This window comes from Podarcis bocagei, assembly GCF_964188305.1.
Source record: "Podarcis bocagei genome assembly, chromosome: 3".
NCBI classification, from domain to species: Eukaryota; Metazoa; Chordata; class Lepidosauria; order Squamata; family Lacertidae; genus Podarcis; species Podarcis bocagei.
This window is the reverse complement of record NC_138127.1, coordinates 56,305,442-56,322,183: the sequence shown is the minus strand read 5'-3', so window position 1 is coordinate 56,322,183 and position 16,742 is coordinate 56,305,442. Positions and strand designations below refer to the sequence as shown.

The window sequence follows — 16,742 nt, the reverse complement described above, 5'->3', positions numbered from 1 at the left end:
CAGCTTCTCTTCCTTCCATCCTGCTGTAGCCTGATGGGGGTGGTTGCTACCAGGTGGGAGAGGAAAAACTTGGGAAAGCTAAGTTGACTGAAGTACCATGTGGTCTCTCCTCTACCACCCAGCTTGATAGTGCCTTCATCCTAACTAGGCTTTGTGGGAGTTTTTGCAGTCAAACCAACAATGCATATTTATGTTAGTTAGTAAATGAAGGGGTTAAGGACCACAGAGCTGTAAATTTCTAGAGAAGGCATGGCTAGGTCACACCCCTCACCTTCGGGGAGGGAGGAAATAGTACTGTGACATTTAAAGGTACAGTGGTACCTTGGGTTACAAACACTTTGGGTTACAAACTCCGCTAATCCAGAAGTAGTACCTCAGGTTAAGAACTTTGCCCTAGGATGAGAACAGAAATCGTGCACCGGTGGTGCACTGGCAGCAGGAGGCCCCATTAGCTAAAGTGGTACCTCAGGTTAAGAACAGTTTCAGGTTAAGAACGGGCCTCCAGAATGAATTAAGTTCATAACCAGAGGTACCACTGTATAATAACTTATATTTCCAACATTTTGCATACACTGGGTTTTAAGCTCTGCTGGGGGCTGTTTTGGCTAAAGAGTGAGTCAAGCCCTGCACATTTTTTGAATTCAGACAGTCAGCCATTTTGTTGTTCTTGTAGCTCTACATGCATGTGGGACTTCAGGATTAACTGGTACCCCCCAGTTAGTTCCTAACACAAGGTTTGGGTGCTATAGACTTGATGGCTAAATGAGACAATACATGATGACTAAAATAGTGGCTACCGCATATAGAAGTGATAATGAGAAATAACCCTGAATTTTGGTTGGATTGAATAAGTATTGGTTATATTACAATATTATAGTTTTAGCTGTCATGGCATCTAAAAGCTGATCAATAGAGATGCAGTTTTCTTAATGAACATAATGTTCCCAGGCTGGATAACACGGAATAATCAGTCAACCGGCTAGCAGAATGTGTGAGACATCATAAAGAGAATTCAGATATGGTGTGAAATAGCCCGTTAGACTGTAATGCATGGTTTGTCAATTTACAAAGTGAAATAGCTGCTTTCCTGTGACTTTTGGCCTGATTACATGCTGCTATTTTAAACAGCTTTGCTGCCAACAAAATGCTGAGAGGCACACATGAGATTGTTACTTTCAATGAGGTGCCTCAAATGCAAGAATGCCAACCTTAGATGACATTTTAGAGCACATTGGAGAGTTTGACTTGTACCAGAAAAGGGCCTTTTTTGTGCTGTGTCTGCTCTCTGCTGCCTTCACACCCGTCTATGTTGGTATTGTTTTCCTGGGTTTTATACCAGAGCACCACTGCCGGAGTCCTGGAGTTGCCCAGTTAAAAAACCGTTGTAACTGGAGTCTTGAGGAAGAGCTGAATTACACCCTTCCAAAGGGTGAGACCCATGGGGATGCTTTCACTAGCCAGTGCAAGAGATATGATGTCGACTGGAACGCAACTGAGCTGAGCTGCATAAATCCACTAGATTTTCCCACTACTTATAGGAACAGAAGCAGTATTCCTCTCACTGCATGCCAAGATGGCTGGCTTTATGATTTCCCAGGATCATCCATCGTGACTGAGGTAAGAAGTAAGCAGCTGTTTTCTAGAAGGCAATACCAACATTAACAGCTGAACCCTGGAAGGATCTGTAGGCGTCTGCTGGGCAGCTTAGAGAGTCCTTGGAGGTCCTTCAATAGCTGCTAGAGAGAAGGGCTTCTGGAACACAGGAATCTTCTTCTACCGAGTCAGCATTGTCTGCTTGGGCTGGCAGCTAATCTTCATAGTCTCAAGCAGAAGTCTCTCTCAGACCTACCTGGAAATGGCAAGGATCAAAGCTGGGACTTTCTGAACGCAGAAGCATGTGCTCTGCTGCTGAGCTATGATCCCCCTCTATAGATGCTTCCCAACTGTGAAACTCTTTCCCCCAAGGCAGTTGTGGCTGGCACCACTGGTATTTACCAAATAGGCACCAAGCAAAGTCTGCCCTGTTCATTTGGTAGGCGATTTAATATTACTTGCTGTGGATAGTTCTTAAGCCCCTCACGAGTGGTGATTGTTTTCAGGGTTGATTTCAACATTGCTGTTAACATTATGCGTGTTCCAAGCTTAAGCTAGTTGCACTTAGGTCCCGTTGAACTCAATGTGAAAAATTATGTCATGACATTGATTTCACTAGAAACCAAGTTCTCCAGTCTATTTTTTGAAAGCTTTTTGCTTCTCTTTGTTAATGGTTTGCGTATCTGATTTTTAATTGTTATTTTTAATGGTCTTTCATTTGATGCTTGTTCACTGCCTTGCATACTGACAAAGATATAAAGGTGGCATGGAAATGTTTTAAAATAAGCAAGCATAACTCCTACGCAAAAAAGCCACTCTGCTTAAGAGTGCTTGTATATGGGGATGTTGAAGGGTGGTAGTTGAAATGTCCATACACTTTAGAATGAAATAGTCCTGAGAGATGCTCTTCAAATGATTTGGAATTACAGTTATCTTGAAATCTCACTCAAAGCATGGAATTTTATTTTATTTTTGCATTGTCTCTGACCTGGATGTGTTTTGTTTTAGTTCAACCTGGTGTGTGAAGATGCCTGGAAACTGGATTTGTTTCAATCATGTGTGAATGTGGGATTTTTTGTTGGTTCCATAAGCATTGGATACATGGCAGACAGGTAGGTCAAATTTTATATATACAATTGGAGTATTTATTGTTGTATAGCCACAGGCTATATAACAATGCAGCATAGCTTTGCTGGAAAAATATTGTTTTTAACTGAACTTCAATGAGCTGGCTAAAATATCTGAACCGATTACTGGCCTCAGCTGCATATGAGAATTGGCTCCCTTCATTTTGTCTGGTGATGGCCCAAGAAACTTGAACTCTTGTATGTACACACCATTAACAGCTGGTTTACAGCACAAGCCTATTCTTCTGTTTAGAAGCAAGTCCTGTTAAATTCAATGGGGAGAGAGAATACATGCAAACTCGGCAGTTTCAAGACAAGTTAATTATGTGGCACTCTGATCCCAAGAGGTACCAGGGCTGCAGATTTTATAGAAAATCATACTTGTTAATATTGTTAATTGGTGAAGATGTGGGAAAGCTGCTTCATAAGCATTGTTTATAGTGATAGCTCAGGTGGTAGAGCATGAGGCTCTTAATCTGAGGGCTGTGGGTTCGAGCCCCACATTGGGCAAAAGATTCCTGCATTGCAGGGGGTTGGACTAGATAATCTTCGTGGTCCCTTCCAACTCTATGATTCTATAATCTATTCAATCCTAAAATAAAAGGTAAAGTTAATGAACAAAATAATTTTTTTTGGTTTTGTCCAATAGTAATTTAGCTTATTTTTATAGCTCCACAGCAGAACATATTCTTTGCATGCAGAAGGCCCCCGCTTCAATCACCATGTGAGCTAGGAGAGAGCCTTGTCTGCAGCCCTAGAGAGCTGCTCAGAATCAGAGTAGACAATTCAGAGTTACATGGACCAGCGGTCTGGTGCAGTGTGAAGCAGTTCCACATGTCCCTCTCCCCTCTTTATATGTATAATATTGACAAATGTCATTTTTCTCCACAGGTTTGGGCGTAAACAGTGCCTGTTAATCACCATTTTAATAAATTCCATTTCTGGTGTTCTCATGGCTTTTGCACCTAGCTACACATGGACGGTGGTTTTCCGCTTGATCCAAGGATTGGTCAGCAAAGGGGGTTGGCTAACAGGCTACATCCTGAGTAAGGCTCCTTACAGTTGTCTCTTCTGGGAATTAATCTAATAGTGATTAAACTTTGCATGCAGAAGGTCCCAGGATCAATCCTTGGCAACTCCATATAGGGCTGGAAAAGACTCCCTCCTGCCTCCAATCCAGAGATCTCATGCTCATTCACTTTTCTCCTAGGAACAACAGGGATTTCCAGTGATTTGATGGAACTGATAAGGTTGAAACCTTAGAATATTATCAGTCTCTCAGGGTTGTCTTGGGTCCTAAGATATCAACAAACGATGGGATGCTTTTGATTTCTAAATAGAAATGTACTTCCAGTCAAGGCTTTCTTCCATTCAGAACCCATGGGAACTCAGTTCTTAGAATTGCCATTCTAAGAGAACAAGGGAGGTGTTCGTGATGAGTTCTGGCACCTCTTTTCTAGAAAAATAGCACTGCTCCCAATCACTGTAGAAGCTTAGCTTTGAAAGATCTACAAGCAGCTGTCATGCTCCTGTGGGTGCTCTCTCAGTCAGCAACAAGGACAGGGTGACAGGCACAACATAATCCAGACAAATCAAAAGTACAGAGAATCAGTCTAGGCCCAAACCATGATCCAGAGAAAAGGAGAGCATCGCAAGAAGATGAGGCAAGGTAGAATACAGCAGGGCACACAACCCAGCCTCATCAAAACAAAAACACAAAAACCCAACAACTAGAAGACTCAAGAGGGAGTCCTTATATACTCTGGCCTAAGCCCCTGGCCTACCTGGCAGCAGGGTCAATCCCTGTGTTCAAGGTCCTGCAGCATCCCAGCTGAGGTTTGTCAACATGGGCGGTTGAGAAGACACCTCACGTCAGCTCCCTTTTGTACTTTACATGTTGATTGCAGCATCTGGGCTTGAAGAAACATGTGATCCTCACCTATTCCAATCGTATTCCAGCTGAGGAACCACAAACCTCCCAGAACTAGCAAGCCTCACCTGGCCAGCTAGGGAGCTGGGCTGTGGGCCCTTGCCTGCCTCAGCCTCCTGGAGCACCCCATCTGCTGCTCCCTATGCCTCAGAGCCTGCTGTGTTCATGGAGACAGGGGCCCCTCTGGCTCTGGTGATGGGCCCTGCAGCTCTGGTTCCTGTGCACCAACCCCCATCCCCTCGTCATCCTCTGTTACTCTGTTACTCCATGAGTATTTCCTACACCAACCTCTTCTTTCCCATTACTAGCTTACCCCAGTGTGTCCCAGTCCTGGCTACACCTCTTGCCAGGATCCTGTTCCTCCTCTTCCTCTTTTCTGTTGTCTTGCCAGTTCCTGACAGCCTCCTAGACCACACCCTCACTACAGCTTCTAGTAGTTCAAGCAGTTCAGAGATTGCTTACTCATGAGGAGAGCCCTTACTCAGAAGAAAAGCTGCATGACATCCTGGGTCTGTAGATGCATGCTATGTTGTTACTTTTTGGCTTGAACCCAGAGCTTTTGGCACAGGCATTCTCAAGGACTGGGTGGTGGTGGGTCCACTGCCACCTCTAACAGCTCCAGAGGTTTTTTGGAAGATCTCCTCATGGAGAAAATTTAAAGGGACACGCATCTCTCAGCTCTGGTTCCCATGGACCCTGCCTGCACCTTAAGGTCTTCATACTGCACCTTAAGGTCTGGTTCATCCTTTGAGGACTCCCTACCAGGTCAGAGCTAGACATGACAGTGGCTTTCAACAACAGCTGTGTTGGTTGAGGGTGATGGGAGTTGCTGATCCACAGTTTCCCAGGCTGGTGGGTGGGGAGGTGGGATGGGATGTGGGAATCTACTAAGATTTGAAATATATGAAGTTCAAGGTGGCTTAATAGATGGAAGATCTAGTGTAAGCTGTCTTCAAATCATTTCCCGCACCCATTTGCTTATGCTAATGAAGTTTCTCCACCCTTAAAAAGTCACAGAATTTGTTGGCCTGAGCTACAGAAGAACCGTCGGCATTGTTTACCAGGTAGCCTTTACTGTTGGACTCCTTGTGCTTACTGCTGTCGCTTATGCAATTCCTCACTGGAGATGGCTACAACTGGCAGTTACCTTGCCAAACTTCTTCTTCTTGCTGTATTACTGGTAAGAAAGATTTCCATTACAGCCAAAAAAGTCAAGGCATCTGTATAATACCAGCATGGAAGCTTAGCTAGATGTATTGGAAGGCTGGTGTCCAATTCCAGGAGGCCTTTGGCATGGTGCTGCCAGAGGGCCCCCACTCCTCAACATGGACACCCAACACATAAACACATCAGCTCCCAACACAGTATTTTTCTTCCTCTTCTTCCATTCGAGAGAGCCACTGCTTCATGTTCACCACCAAGCCAAGCAAGGAGGATGATACATTGGAGCATGTTGACTCAGCTGGGTAGGGTTAGTGCGAGGGATGCTTTTGAGCCCCTGGGCCCTTGACCAGTGCCTGATCTGACTGGTCACTGGGACTGGGACTGGTATCCATCATTTTACCATGTAAAAGAGAACTCACAGTGTAGGATATTTGGCATGGAGGTGACAGTCCTCACTTCAAATGTCTCATGCAACTCAGGCCAACTTCCATATGGCCTTATCCCTTTTTTCTTTACAAGTAATGTTTTTACAGTCTCATGCATTTTGCTACCATCTAGGAATGCCCCATTTCTTGCTGTTCTAGGTGCCTTCCGGAGTCTCCAAGGTGGCTGTTAGCCCAACGGGAAAATGACAAAGCCCTGAAAATTATTAAACGCATTGCCAAGGGAAACCGGAAGAAGCTGCCTCCCTCTATGGAGGTAACCCGACCCATTTTGCCTTCAAAGTTACATAAGTCACGCCGATGCACAGTTTGTATATGGGTTAGAAATCCAAACAGAGGCCATTTTGGCAAGCCAGAATACGGCAAACATGGAAGCGTTTGTAAACTTCAAAACCAATTCTGGTCCCACATGCAATGAAGCTGGGAGGGGTGATCAGTGGAGCCAGATATTGGAGTAAAATAGGCCACAACTTTATTGATTATGGGAGAAAAGGCATGGGCATGGATCCAGTGGCGTAGCGTGGGGGGTGCGAGGGGTGCCAGCCGCACCGGGCGCAACATCTGCGGGGGGCGCGAGTCCAGAGGGAAGGGACAAGTTCCTTCCTCGGCCGGGCTCCCCGCCGCCACCGCCAGCCTTGCGCCCTAGCGCGCGCGCCCCCCCCCGCCACCGCTGTGGCTGCGCTCCACTCACTGCTCACAGGAGGAGCAGCCGCTGCAGCAGCGCTGACGCCGCCACCGACGCCTGGCCGGGCATGGGCAGCCTCCGCACCCCGACGCCGACGCCATCCCCTTCCCCCTTTTTTCCAGAGCTGGGGGAGGGGGAGGTTTTAAAAGGGGGTCTTGCATTGGCGATCCTGCAGCACTTTGGGCCGCACGACGCGAGCGCGCAGCACGGATCAGCCACGACCCCACCCCGTGCATTTCCCGGGGGAAAGTGCTCCGCGTGGGAGGTGCGTTTCCCCTTCATTCCCTCTCGTGCAAATCCTCCTTGGGTTCCCTCCCCCGTCTTTCCTCTCCCTACCTCACAAAAGCCTCACCTCCTCGCCGCCTCTCGCCTCCGCAGGAGCGTTTCCCTCCGCGGAAGAAGGAGCAGGGCGCTTCTGCAACTTTGGATTGCAACTTCCTGCTTCCCTGGGAAACAGAGCCCGGCCGGGTCAGTTGTCCAGCGGAGGGCCAGTTCCCCCCTCCCTCCCTCTCTCTCTCTCTCTCTGCAACCCTTGCGCCCCCCCCCCACTACTTGCAATGCAACTTCCCCGCTCCATGCGCTTTCATAGAATCTGTCGAGCTGGAAGGGAGCCGAGGGTCATCTAGTCCCACCCGCTGCAATGCAGTAATACGCCGCTGCCCCCCTACAAGGGATCGAACCTGCAACCTTGGCCTTATCAGCGCCGTGCTCTTAAACTGAGCCATCCGGGCTCCCCTTTCCCCCACCTTCTTGCGTGCCTGAACCTGTCCGCGTTTTGCATTCTAACACTTGCAAGCTCCATCCTCCAGCAGTTCCCTGACGCCAGCTGCACTTCCTTTCAGGCCAATACTTGGCAGCCATTAATCGGAATACCTTGCAACATTTCATCAAAGAAAATTGAGACGCCCTATTCCATAATAATAATAGTAGTAATAATTTTATTATTTATACCCTTCCCATCTGACTGGGCTGCCCCAGTCACCTTGGATAAAAATATAATAAAACATTTAAAAAAACTTCCCTTCAGAAGTTGTAGAGTTACTTATCTCCTTGGCTTGGGGGGTGTCTAATAAAAATAAAAATAAATTATTTATACCCTGCCCATCTGGCTGGGCTTCCCCAGCCACTCTGGGCAGCTTCCAAAAAAATATTAATACGTCAAACATTAAAAGCTTCCCTAAACAGGGCTGCCTTCGGATGTCTTCTAAAAGTCTGGTAGTTGTTCTTCTCTTTGACATCTGGTGGGAGGGCGTTCCACAGGGCAGGTGCCACTACTGAGAAGGCCCTCTGCCTGCTTCCCTGTAACCTCACTTCTTGCAGGGAGGGAACCGCCAGAAGGCCCTCGGCGCTGGACCTCAGTGTCCGGGCAGAATGATGGGGGTGGAGACGCTCCTTCAGGTCTACTGGGCCGAGGCCGTTTAGGGCTTTAAAGGTCAACACCAACACTTTGAATTGTGCTCAGAAACGTACAGGGAGCCAATGTAGGTCTTTCAATGTAACTTCATACATTGTTGTTGTTGTTGTTGTTGTTGTTGTTGTTGTTGTTGTTGTTTAGTCATTTAGTCGTGTCTGACTCTTCGTGACCCCCTGGACCAGAGCACGCCAGGCACTCCTGTCTTCCACTGCTTCCCGCAGTTTGGTCAGACTCATGTTTGTGGCTTCCCCTCCCCATCCAGCTTGGTTTCCCTAGCCACTCGGAAACCCGAACCCTATGGAAATAGGGATGTCAAAGTTGCAGGTTCGATCCCCGCACGGGACAGCTGCGTGGTCCTGCATCTTTCCTCAGGGCCTGCAAGACAGAGCTGTTCCACCTGGCCTTTGGTTTGGACTCAGTGGGACCCTTATGTCTTCCCTCCCCTTACAGTTTTGATTTGTGGGCTACTTTTAAAATGAGGCTGCTTTTCAAATTGCATTTTAACCTGTATTTTAAATTGGTCCCTCCCCCCATAATGTTTCTATTGTAATTTTTCCGGTGTTAGCTGCCCTGAGCCCGGCTCTGGCTGGGGAGGGCAGGGTATAAATAAAATGTATCATCATCACCACCACAGGGGGTTGGACTAGATGACCATCGGGTCCCTTCCGACTCTACGATTCTATGATTCTATAAAGTGAAGTGTTACCGGAAAAATTCGAGGGCGCGCTTGCACTCGAGTGCTAAAATCCACGGGTTAGGGGGTGCAAATTACTTGCCTTGCCCCGGGTGCTGACAACCCACGCTACGCCACTGCATGGATCTGTTAATCAACTAGGCTGAGTGCTGGTTGATTTGCTGTCAACCAACAGATGGGGTTGGCTGATGTGCTGGGATGGCACTGAGCCACTGGTAGGGAGTGCTATGGCCTGTCAACCCCTAACTGGGCTTCTGGACAGGATATGCCACCCTCCAAGACTCATAAAGGGGATCTCTTGATGGCGTGGAGCAGAGTGCCCGTCCCCTGTCCCTGCTTCCTAAAGATTCAGCCCAATACCTCTCCCACCATCACAAGTTGTTACACAGTAGACAAAAACTCACAGGTCCAATCACTGGCTCCCCTGTGGCTGGTTCCACCCCACCCTCCCACATGGCTGCCCAAAGGATGTGAAATGCCATTGGGCCACAGAAGAGAATAAAGACACTGGTCGCCTCCCACCCTGAACCCGCATAGGGCTGCAAACATGGCTCCCTGATAAGTCAGGGAACTAGAACTTCCTGTAGAATAATTGTCCTCCTAGCCCACTGTGGTTTGACGGTTATATCTAAAATCAAGCTGCACATGTGTGTTTTTTAAAGCTCTTTCACCCATTAAGGTTTTACAAGAATCCCTGCAGCTATGACTGGAAACTTTCAAGCTCCATTCGTTTTGTTTAGATTCCTTCCTGCTTTGCAGTAGATGACCCTCAGAATCCCTTCCAACCCTACAAGTCTATGATCCCTTTTCCTGCGCCCTCCTCAATGCCCCAATGATACAAACATCGCTTGTTTGCCCTTCTAGGATCTTCAGTCTGAGGAAGAAATGGGTGACAAACCAATCCCTCTATTTCTGGACCTGGTGAGAACACCGCAGATAAGGAAACACACCCTCATCTTGATGTACTCCTGGTAAGGAAAGTCCTTTTAAAACTTTGTATTAAAGCAATTGCTCCAAATCATTAAATTTCTAGGGCACAATCCTCTCCCCTCTCCTCACCTGTCCACATGCAACTCGCAGCGGAGAGCCCTAAAGGACTCAATGGAACTCTTTAATTCCCCTTCTGCAGTGAGCATTAATAATAGTAATAATAGTAATAATAATAAATTTATTATTTATACACCGCCCATCTGGCTGGGTTTCCCCAGCCACTCTGGGCAGTTTCCAACAGAATATTAAAATACAATTACCTATTAAACATTAAAAGCTTCCCTAAACAGGGCTGCCTTCAGATATCTTCTAAAAGTCTGGTAGTTGTTTTGTATATGGTCAATGGCTGGACCACAAGCACTTTCCACTCTGCCAATGCTCCTCAGGGCTGCCTACGTAGCTCCCATCAGGCTCCATATTTAATTTTAAGCTGACCTACATATTTGGCTAGAACTATGAGTAGGCTTTCTGCACACACAAAAAACAACCCCAACCCAGGGAAGACCCTGGCTTCACCTGGCCTCTGTTTTTTGTCTAGGTTCACAAGCTCTGTGCTGTACCAGGGCCTCATCATGCACATGGGAATTGGTGGCGGCAACATTTACCTGGACTTTTTTTACTCTGCTCTTGTTGAATTTCCAGCCGCCTTCATACTCATACTCACAGTTGACCGCATTGGCCGCCGCCATCCCTGGGCTGCAGCAAATCTGGCAGCAGGAGCCGCCTGTCTCCTTACAGCCCTAGTGCCTGAAGGTGAGCAAGTTGGGCGCTGAAATGGACCTATACGTTCTCTCTTTTTTCTGGCTTTCTCCATATAGGGCAAAATATACAGGAACTTGGACCTGCGGGGAGAATATCAGCTTGAGAGGGGTGGGGATTCTGAAAGGAAAATGACTGGCAGGGGAAGGGTTGAGCTCCTTCTTTCCCATCCTGAGTGTAACCGAATCTAGCAGCAAAACCCAGTCTTCCAAATGTGTATGTGCGCTCAGAATCGATGCCCCAAGGGCAAGGAACCTGTGACCCTTCAAATTTTGCTGGCAAGGCCAAACCAAGACATTTTGGCACCTGAGGTGAACTCCAAAATGGCGTCACTCCCCCACCAGGGGAGAAGGGGTGAGTGAAGAGCTAAGGAAAAAGAAGGGGGAGATATCTACATTGGGAATGGGGGAGGGGCAGTGGCGTAGCGTGGGTTGTCAGCACCCGGGGCAAGGCAAGTAATTTGCGCCCCCCTAACCCGTGGATTTGCGCCCCCTAACCCGTGGATTTGCACCCCCTAACCCATGGATTTGCGCCCCTAACCCTAACCCCCAGATGTTGCGCCCGGTGCGGCCGGCCCCCCCTGCACCCCCCACGCTACGCCACTGGGGAGGGGATAAAGATTCACATTGGAAACAAGGGTAGGAGGAGACCAGCAGTTTCTCCTATTTGCCAAGAGGCCGCTGTAGAGGTGGCATTGGGTGGGGGCTGCTGAGGAGGCAGCAGATCTGGCCTCCAAGGAGCTCTCCACTGCTATTGCTGCCACTGTGGCAGCAGCACCACCAATGGACAATGTATTCCTTGAAGGTCAGATCTGCTTCTCCTGTGGATTCTCTCGCCTGAGGCAGTTGCTTCACCTTGCCTCATGGGTGGGTCGGCCCTGGTTGCTGGACTACAACTCAGCGAGGAATGAATCCAACAATATCTGGAGGGCTGCAGGATCTCTATCCCTAAGCTATCTATATCAAGTACTGTATGACTTCACCCTGCTGCAGGCTATTGTGTGTAGGTGCTCTTCACTTCTATATATCCAACGTTCGGATAAGAAAACCCTATGGCGGTCATTTCTGTTAACTGGTTTGCACCAATCTCAAGAATGCTGGCTGCATATTGAGCTAGTCTTTCCATAACAGCATCCATTCAAGGTTTCATCTTGCAAATACACAGGGAAACTCCATTTCTAATTCTGTGTTTGTGTACCTGTGAATGTTGATTCATTACTTCCTGACAAATACCAGGTGCTACAAACACAAAAGTACTGTGTGCAGTATTTGCCCCATGAAATACAATTTCTAAGAAGATGTAACTTTTAATACCAATTTTGCAGAGAAAACCTAAGGAGCCACAAAGCTTTCAACTTCTTAACAGTGTGTGCAATGTCTTTTCAGATCTCTATTGGCTTAAAATGACTGCCGCTTGCATAGGCAGGATGGGCATTACAATGTGCTATGAAATGATTTGCTTGGTCAATGCAGAACTATACCCAACTTTCCTCAGGTGAGTGAGCCATCTTCTGATACTATAGGATGGGCTGGTGTCCCTTTGTCAAAAGGACCAGTTGACAGTCAAATGTAGAGCTCTCTGCTTAGGCTGTGGGTGCAATGATATTAACTGTTGCTTTTCACAAGCTGGTGGAAAAAATGTGAAAGTTTATTTATTAATGAACACATTTGTAGACAATCTTTCTTTTAAAAATGCTCAAGACGCCTGTCTTGCAGTTATGAAGTAAAAAAAAAAGTACAAACAGAAATAAAACAACTCTTTAAAAATCCTCAAGAGAACATGATAAAGAAGTAGGAGCTAGCAGGGAATGTGAATTTAATAGCTTTTAATGAGAGTGTTTGACCTGCTTTAATTTCTATTTTCCATTTGTTTCCACAAGTGGCTGGATCTCTGGGGCACTACGGTAACTGGGCAAAAGGGGTGATATTAGATTCTGCAGTGATAGAAATAATGGCTTCCACATTTATTTTTACAGGAATCTTGGTGTTCTTGTCTGCTCTTCAATGTGTGACATCGGTGGGATCATAACTCCATTCATTGTCTATAGGCTGGCAGATGTCTGGCATGAACTTCCACTTGTTGTCTTTGGTAAGAATATGAACTACTTCTTTTATGTTGAATGAGGGTAGATTATTCATTCTCGGACAGGGAGCTGTGGTTCTCCAGATGTCACTGAACTGCAATTCTCACCTGCCCCAGTTAGGGATAGGAGAGAAATCAAATTTAAATGTGAACCTAGCTAATTTTCACTTTCTGAAACAATATGCAAACCAATGCAGCCATCCATTGAAATACACAGTTCTCTTAATTTTGCAATGCCGTTTTCCAATCAGCTTGGTCAATGATCAAGGATGCTGGTAGTTGTGGTTCAGCAATACCTGGAGGACCACAGGTCCTGCCTCTGAGGCATTATGGGGAAGGATCTGCAACTGTAGGTAGCCATAGGCTACAATCTCTCATCCATACCACTTTTGAATGCATTCAGTTATAAGTCTGTTCCATGCTCTTTCCACATTATTCTCCAAATTCATACTCAAATATCCCTAGCTAAGGTAGGTATACCTAAAGGTGAAGAGGATCAGATAGAAGCTGACAGTAAACCTGCAGGCAGCTCCTATAATTGAACAAAATATCCAAAGGATCCTGCTGACCCAACTCCTGTATACTACTTGAACATATGTTTGTTTTTCTGACAGCTGGGCTTAGATTTCTTCCTTTACCTCAGAGGTTTCTTGGCAAGACATTACAGCTACATTTCTATAGTCCTCTCCCGATAAAACAAACCCTAACTCCTGCTGTCAAAAACAATCCACATCATGCTATTCTGCTAAACAATTCATTTTTATCAAATTATTGTGTAATGTTATTCTCCATTATCTGCATAGCATACTCACATCCTTTTTCAAAAGCCCAGATATGGTACATTCAGAGCAAATTCAGAGGAAATCACTCTGGACATTTGAAAAAGGATGTGAATATGCAGAGATACTCTGAAGTGTAAGTGATACATTTAATCTATATTGTCACTGTGGTGAATTCCTATGAACTGCAGCTGATTCTCCTATCTAAGGAGGATTCTGGAGAAAAATGAGATCACTCATAAAATAGGCTGCAGGTGGGGGAGAGGAAGAGAACTTGCATCTACACGCTGCCATTTCCTTTAATACAGTTCAGCAATATCTTATTGGCACGACTTACAAATTGCTATAGTGCCTTAGTATCGTTTCACATAGGGTGGTCTGTCTCAACTGATCTTTTGTTTGTGCCGTGTGTCTGAAGCTGTGATTGGTCTCATTGATGGTGGCTTGGTTCTGCTCTTACCTGAAACCAAAGGAAAAGCTTTACCTGAGACTATTGAAGATGCCGAAAATATGCACAGGTATGGTCCTGTACAACATATCTTATAGAGAAAGGCATTCTTAGTGAATGAGAGCTCTAGCTGGGCATTCAGCAGCACCGGAAGGAAGGGGGAGTGCATGGGGGCATGTTCCACACAGGGTGAGCTGCCTTGATCTTCCTGTGTTGAGCCAGGTGTGATGAGCTCTGAACAGAACTCCTCAATGACTTTGAAGGAAGGTGCTTAGAATGCTGATAAGGCAGAGGTCTCAATCTAACTGCATTCAGCAGAGCATGGTAAGAAGCCCACTCCAGGCCTTCAAACTCAGCCTGTGAAGGTCTTCTGTGTGGGCTCAGTAGTTGGAAGTGGAGCTTGCACTCAGAACCCCACTGCCCTTTTCACACATTCATGTTGCTTGCCTGAAGAAGGAACAACATATGGCCAGCAGGAGGAATTGGTGGAGAGGAGCAACCAGCAAAAACTAAATTTAGATTTGGAGAGTGCGATTTCCCATTATAGGGGCAAATGAAATCAGGGGTGGGGGGTGGTCACAGCTGGAGCCTGAAATGTGATAATGTGGGTGATAATGTCCTGTTGGTCAGACAAAGGCAGAAAATTAGGCTCCTAATATTTATACCAGGCCTGGCCAATCTGGAAGCTTCATTGTTCCTGCCAATCATATTGCATATGTCTGCTTCTTCCTAAGGTTTTGAGTAGAGGTATGGCAGCTAATTTTTGGTGATCACTCATAGCCAAGTAGGATTGTCTTCCATAAACATGGTTTTAACAATGAGTCCGTAAGTGACTGTGGAGGCCAATTCTGGATCCACATGTTCTTCCACAGTGGGGACATAGGCTTCCGGGTGGGAGTTGATCACAGCATGGATTTGCCAAGCGTGCCTTCCTCTTAGCACATTTCTCCCTTGCATCCTGAGTTCGAGTGTCTTCAAAGCCCATGACACCTTTGGTAAAGGCTGTTCTCCAATTGGAGCTCTTGCAGGCTAGTGTTTCCCAATTGTTGGTGTTTATACTACATTTTTTTAAATTGACCCTTTAAATTTTTTAAGTGACCCTGCTGGGAGTACGAGATTCCCGACGGCTTCATTCACAAGGGTCATAGGAACATGAAAGCCCACTCACCATGACAAGGTGATGATCCAGCGAGTGAGGGCAGCTAATAGAGCTAGTAGCAACACCCAGCACCCTTGGGCAGGCCCCTGGGGGCAAGTGTCCTACAAAGACCTATTAACATCCATTGGAGGGGATTTTAAATGGAAGGCAGCTCACAGATACATTTCTCAGATTGATGTAATACTGCCCTCACTAGCAGGCGTGCCAGGAGGAGGCAATGATGTTAGGTTAAGGCCCACCAGCTGCAATGAGGCTTGTGACTTCCAAGATTGAGGAGGGGAAGTTTAGCTCTTTACCTCTAACCGCAGCCCTAATGAAAAAGCACCCCTCCAAAAGCTGCTATTCACACCAGGAGGGAAGTTTTTATTGGAGCCAAAGGAAACTTCAAACTTGCTGCAAATCACAGCTTTGGAGGGGTGGTTTTTGTGATCACAGCAGGTTCAAACTCTCCCTCACTCCAGCATTCGCATGCCTGACTGGAAGTCCCCTTCAGCTGTTATTTACATTTAATAAAAGGTTCATGCAGCTTGAAGAGATGTATTTAGTGTAATTTAGACCCAAAAATCATGGAACACTAAATTTCTGATTCTCTTTTCCTGTTCATGTTACTCTTCCGGCTTTGTTTCCACAGGCAAGGAAGGCCAAAAGAAAAAATTATTTATCTCCATGTTCAAACCTCAGATGCGGCAACCAATTAAGAAGAGCCATTTTCTGCATGATTTTCACTTGATTTGGCATTAAAGAAAAATGGAGCAAGAGAGCAAACACATGCACACAGGCTGTCGTAATTTTTTGAATTTTCTTTATCCTCTGATTCCTTGCTGCTTATCACAACTACAGTGTGTTTTTGACACTCTGCGAGACTGGAGGGAAGTCTATCGATCAGGGATGGGGAAACTAATCTTCCAAAGGTTGTTGGACTCCAAATCCCATCAGCCCAAGCCAGCATGGCCAATAATCAAGGGTGATAGTGGTCATAGTCCAGCAACATCTGGAGGGCTATAGGTACCCTTTCCCAGGGGACTTAATCAGTACACAATCTGACCAAACTACAGGTCCAGTTAAAGTGTGGAGAAGCCCTAGGTCTTCCCTTGATTGCACCACACTGGGCTGGGCTATGCTAATAATAAAGTAAGAGCACAGCCACACAAATCCTACAACCATATTCTTTTACTAGATAGGACTAGTGGAAGGTAAATCCCATTAAATGAACTTGACTTTCTTTGGAGTAAACATTGGACCAGGCTTTGGAGGACTACAAAAGATAAATAAATAGAAGACTTGCCAAAGTCCATTATGGCAAAGTTTGACAGTTTGTATTCAAAGGGTTGAATGAGTAACAAGAGATGTGGAAATCAGTTTATGAGAACAAAACTTGCTTTAGAGTTTAGCATTGTTTTCACAGAGTTTACAGCCAGAAAAATACTAGCAAAGGATAGACTCAAACCCTACATGATGAAATTCTGTATGTGGTT

At 46.1% G+C, this 16,742-nt stretch overlaps 1 protein-coding gene across 1 annotated transcript; it reads left to right on the top strand.

The window, feature by feature from the left end:
- Window positions 1–1,175: 1,175 nt before the first annotated feature.
- On the top strand, window positions 1,176–16,574 carry LOC308583528 (solute carrier family 22 member 2-like). Its single transcript, XM_081187543.1, has 11 exons — window positions 1,176–1,617; window positions 2,602–2,705; window positions 3,612–3,766; window positions 5,662–5,830; window positions 6,399–6,513; window positions 9,915–10,021; window positions 10,579–10,793; window positions 12,185–12,293; window positions 12,775–12,887; window positions 14,079–14,178; window positions 15,899–16,574. Exons 1-11 carry the CDS (start codon window positions 1,201–1,203, stop codon window positions 15,963–15,965), a joined length of 1,671 nt encoding a protein of 556 aa, XP_081043669.1. The 5' UTR covers window positions 1,176–1,200; the 3' UTR covers window positions 15,966–16,574.
- The last annotated feature ends 168 nt before the right edge of the window (window positions 16,575–16,742 follow it).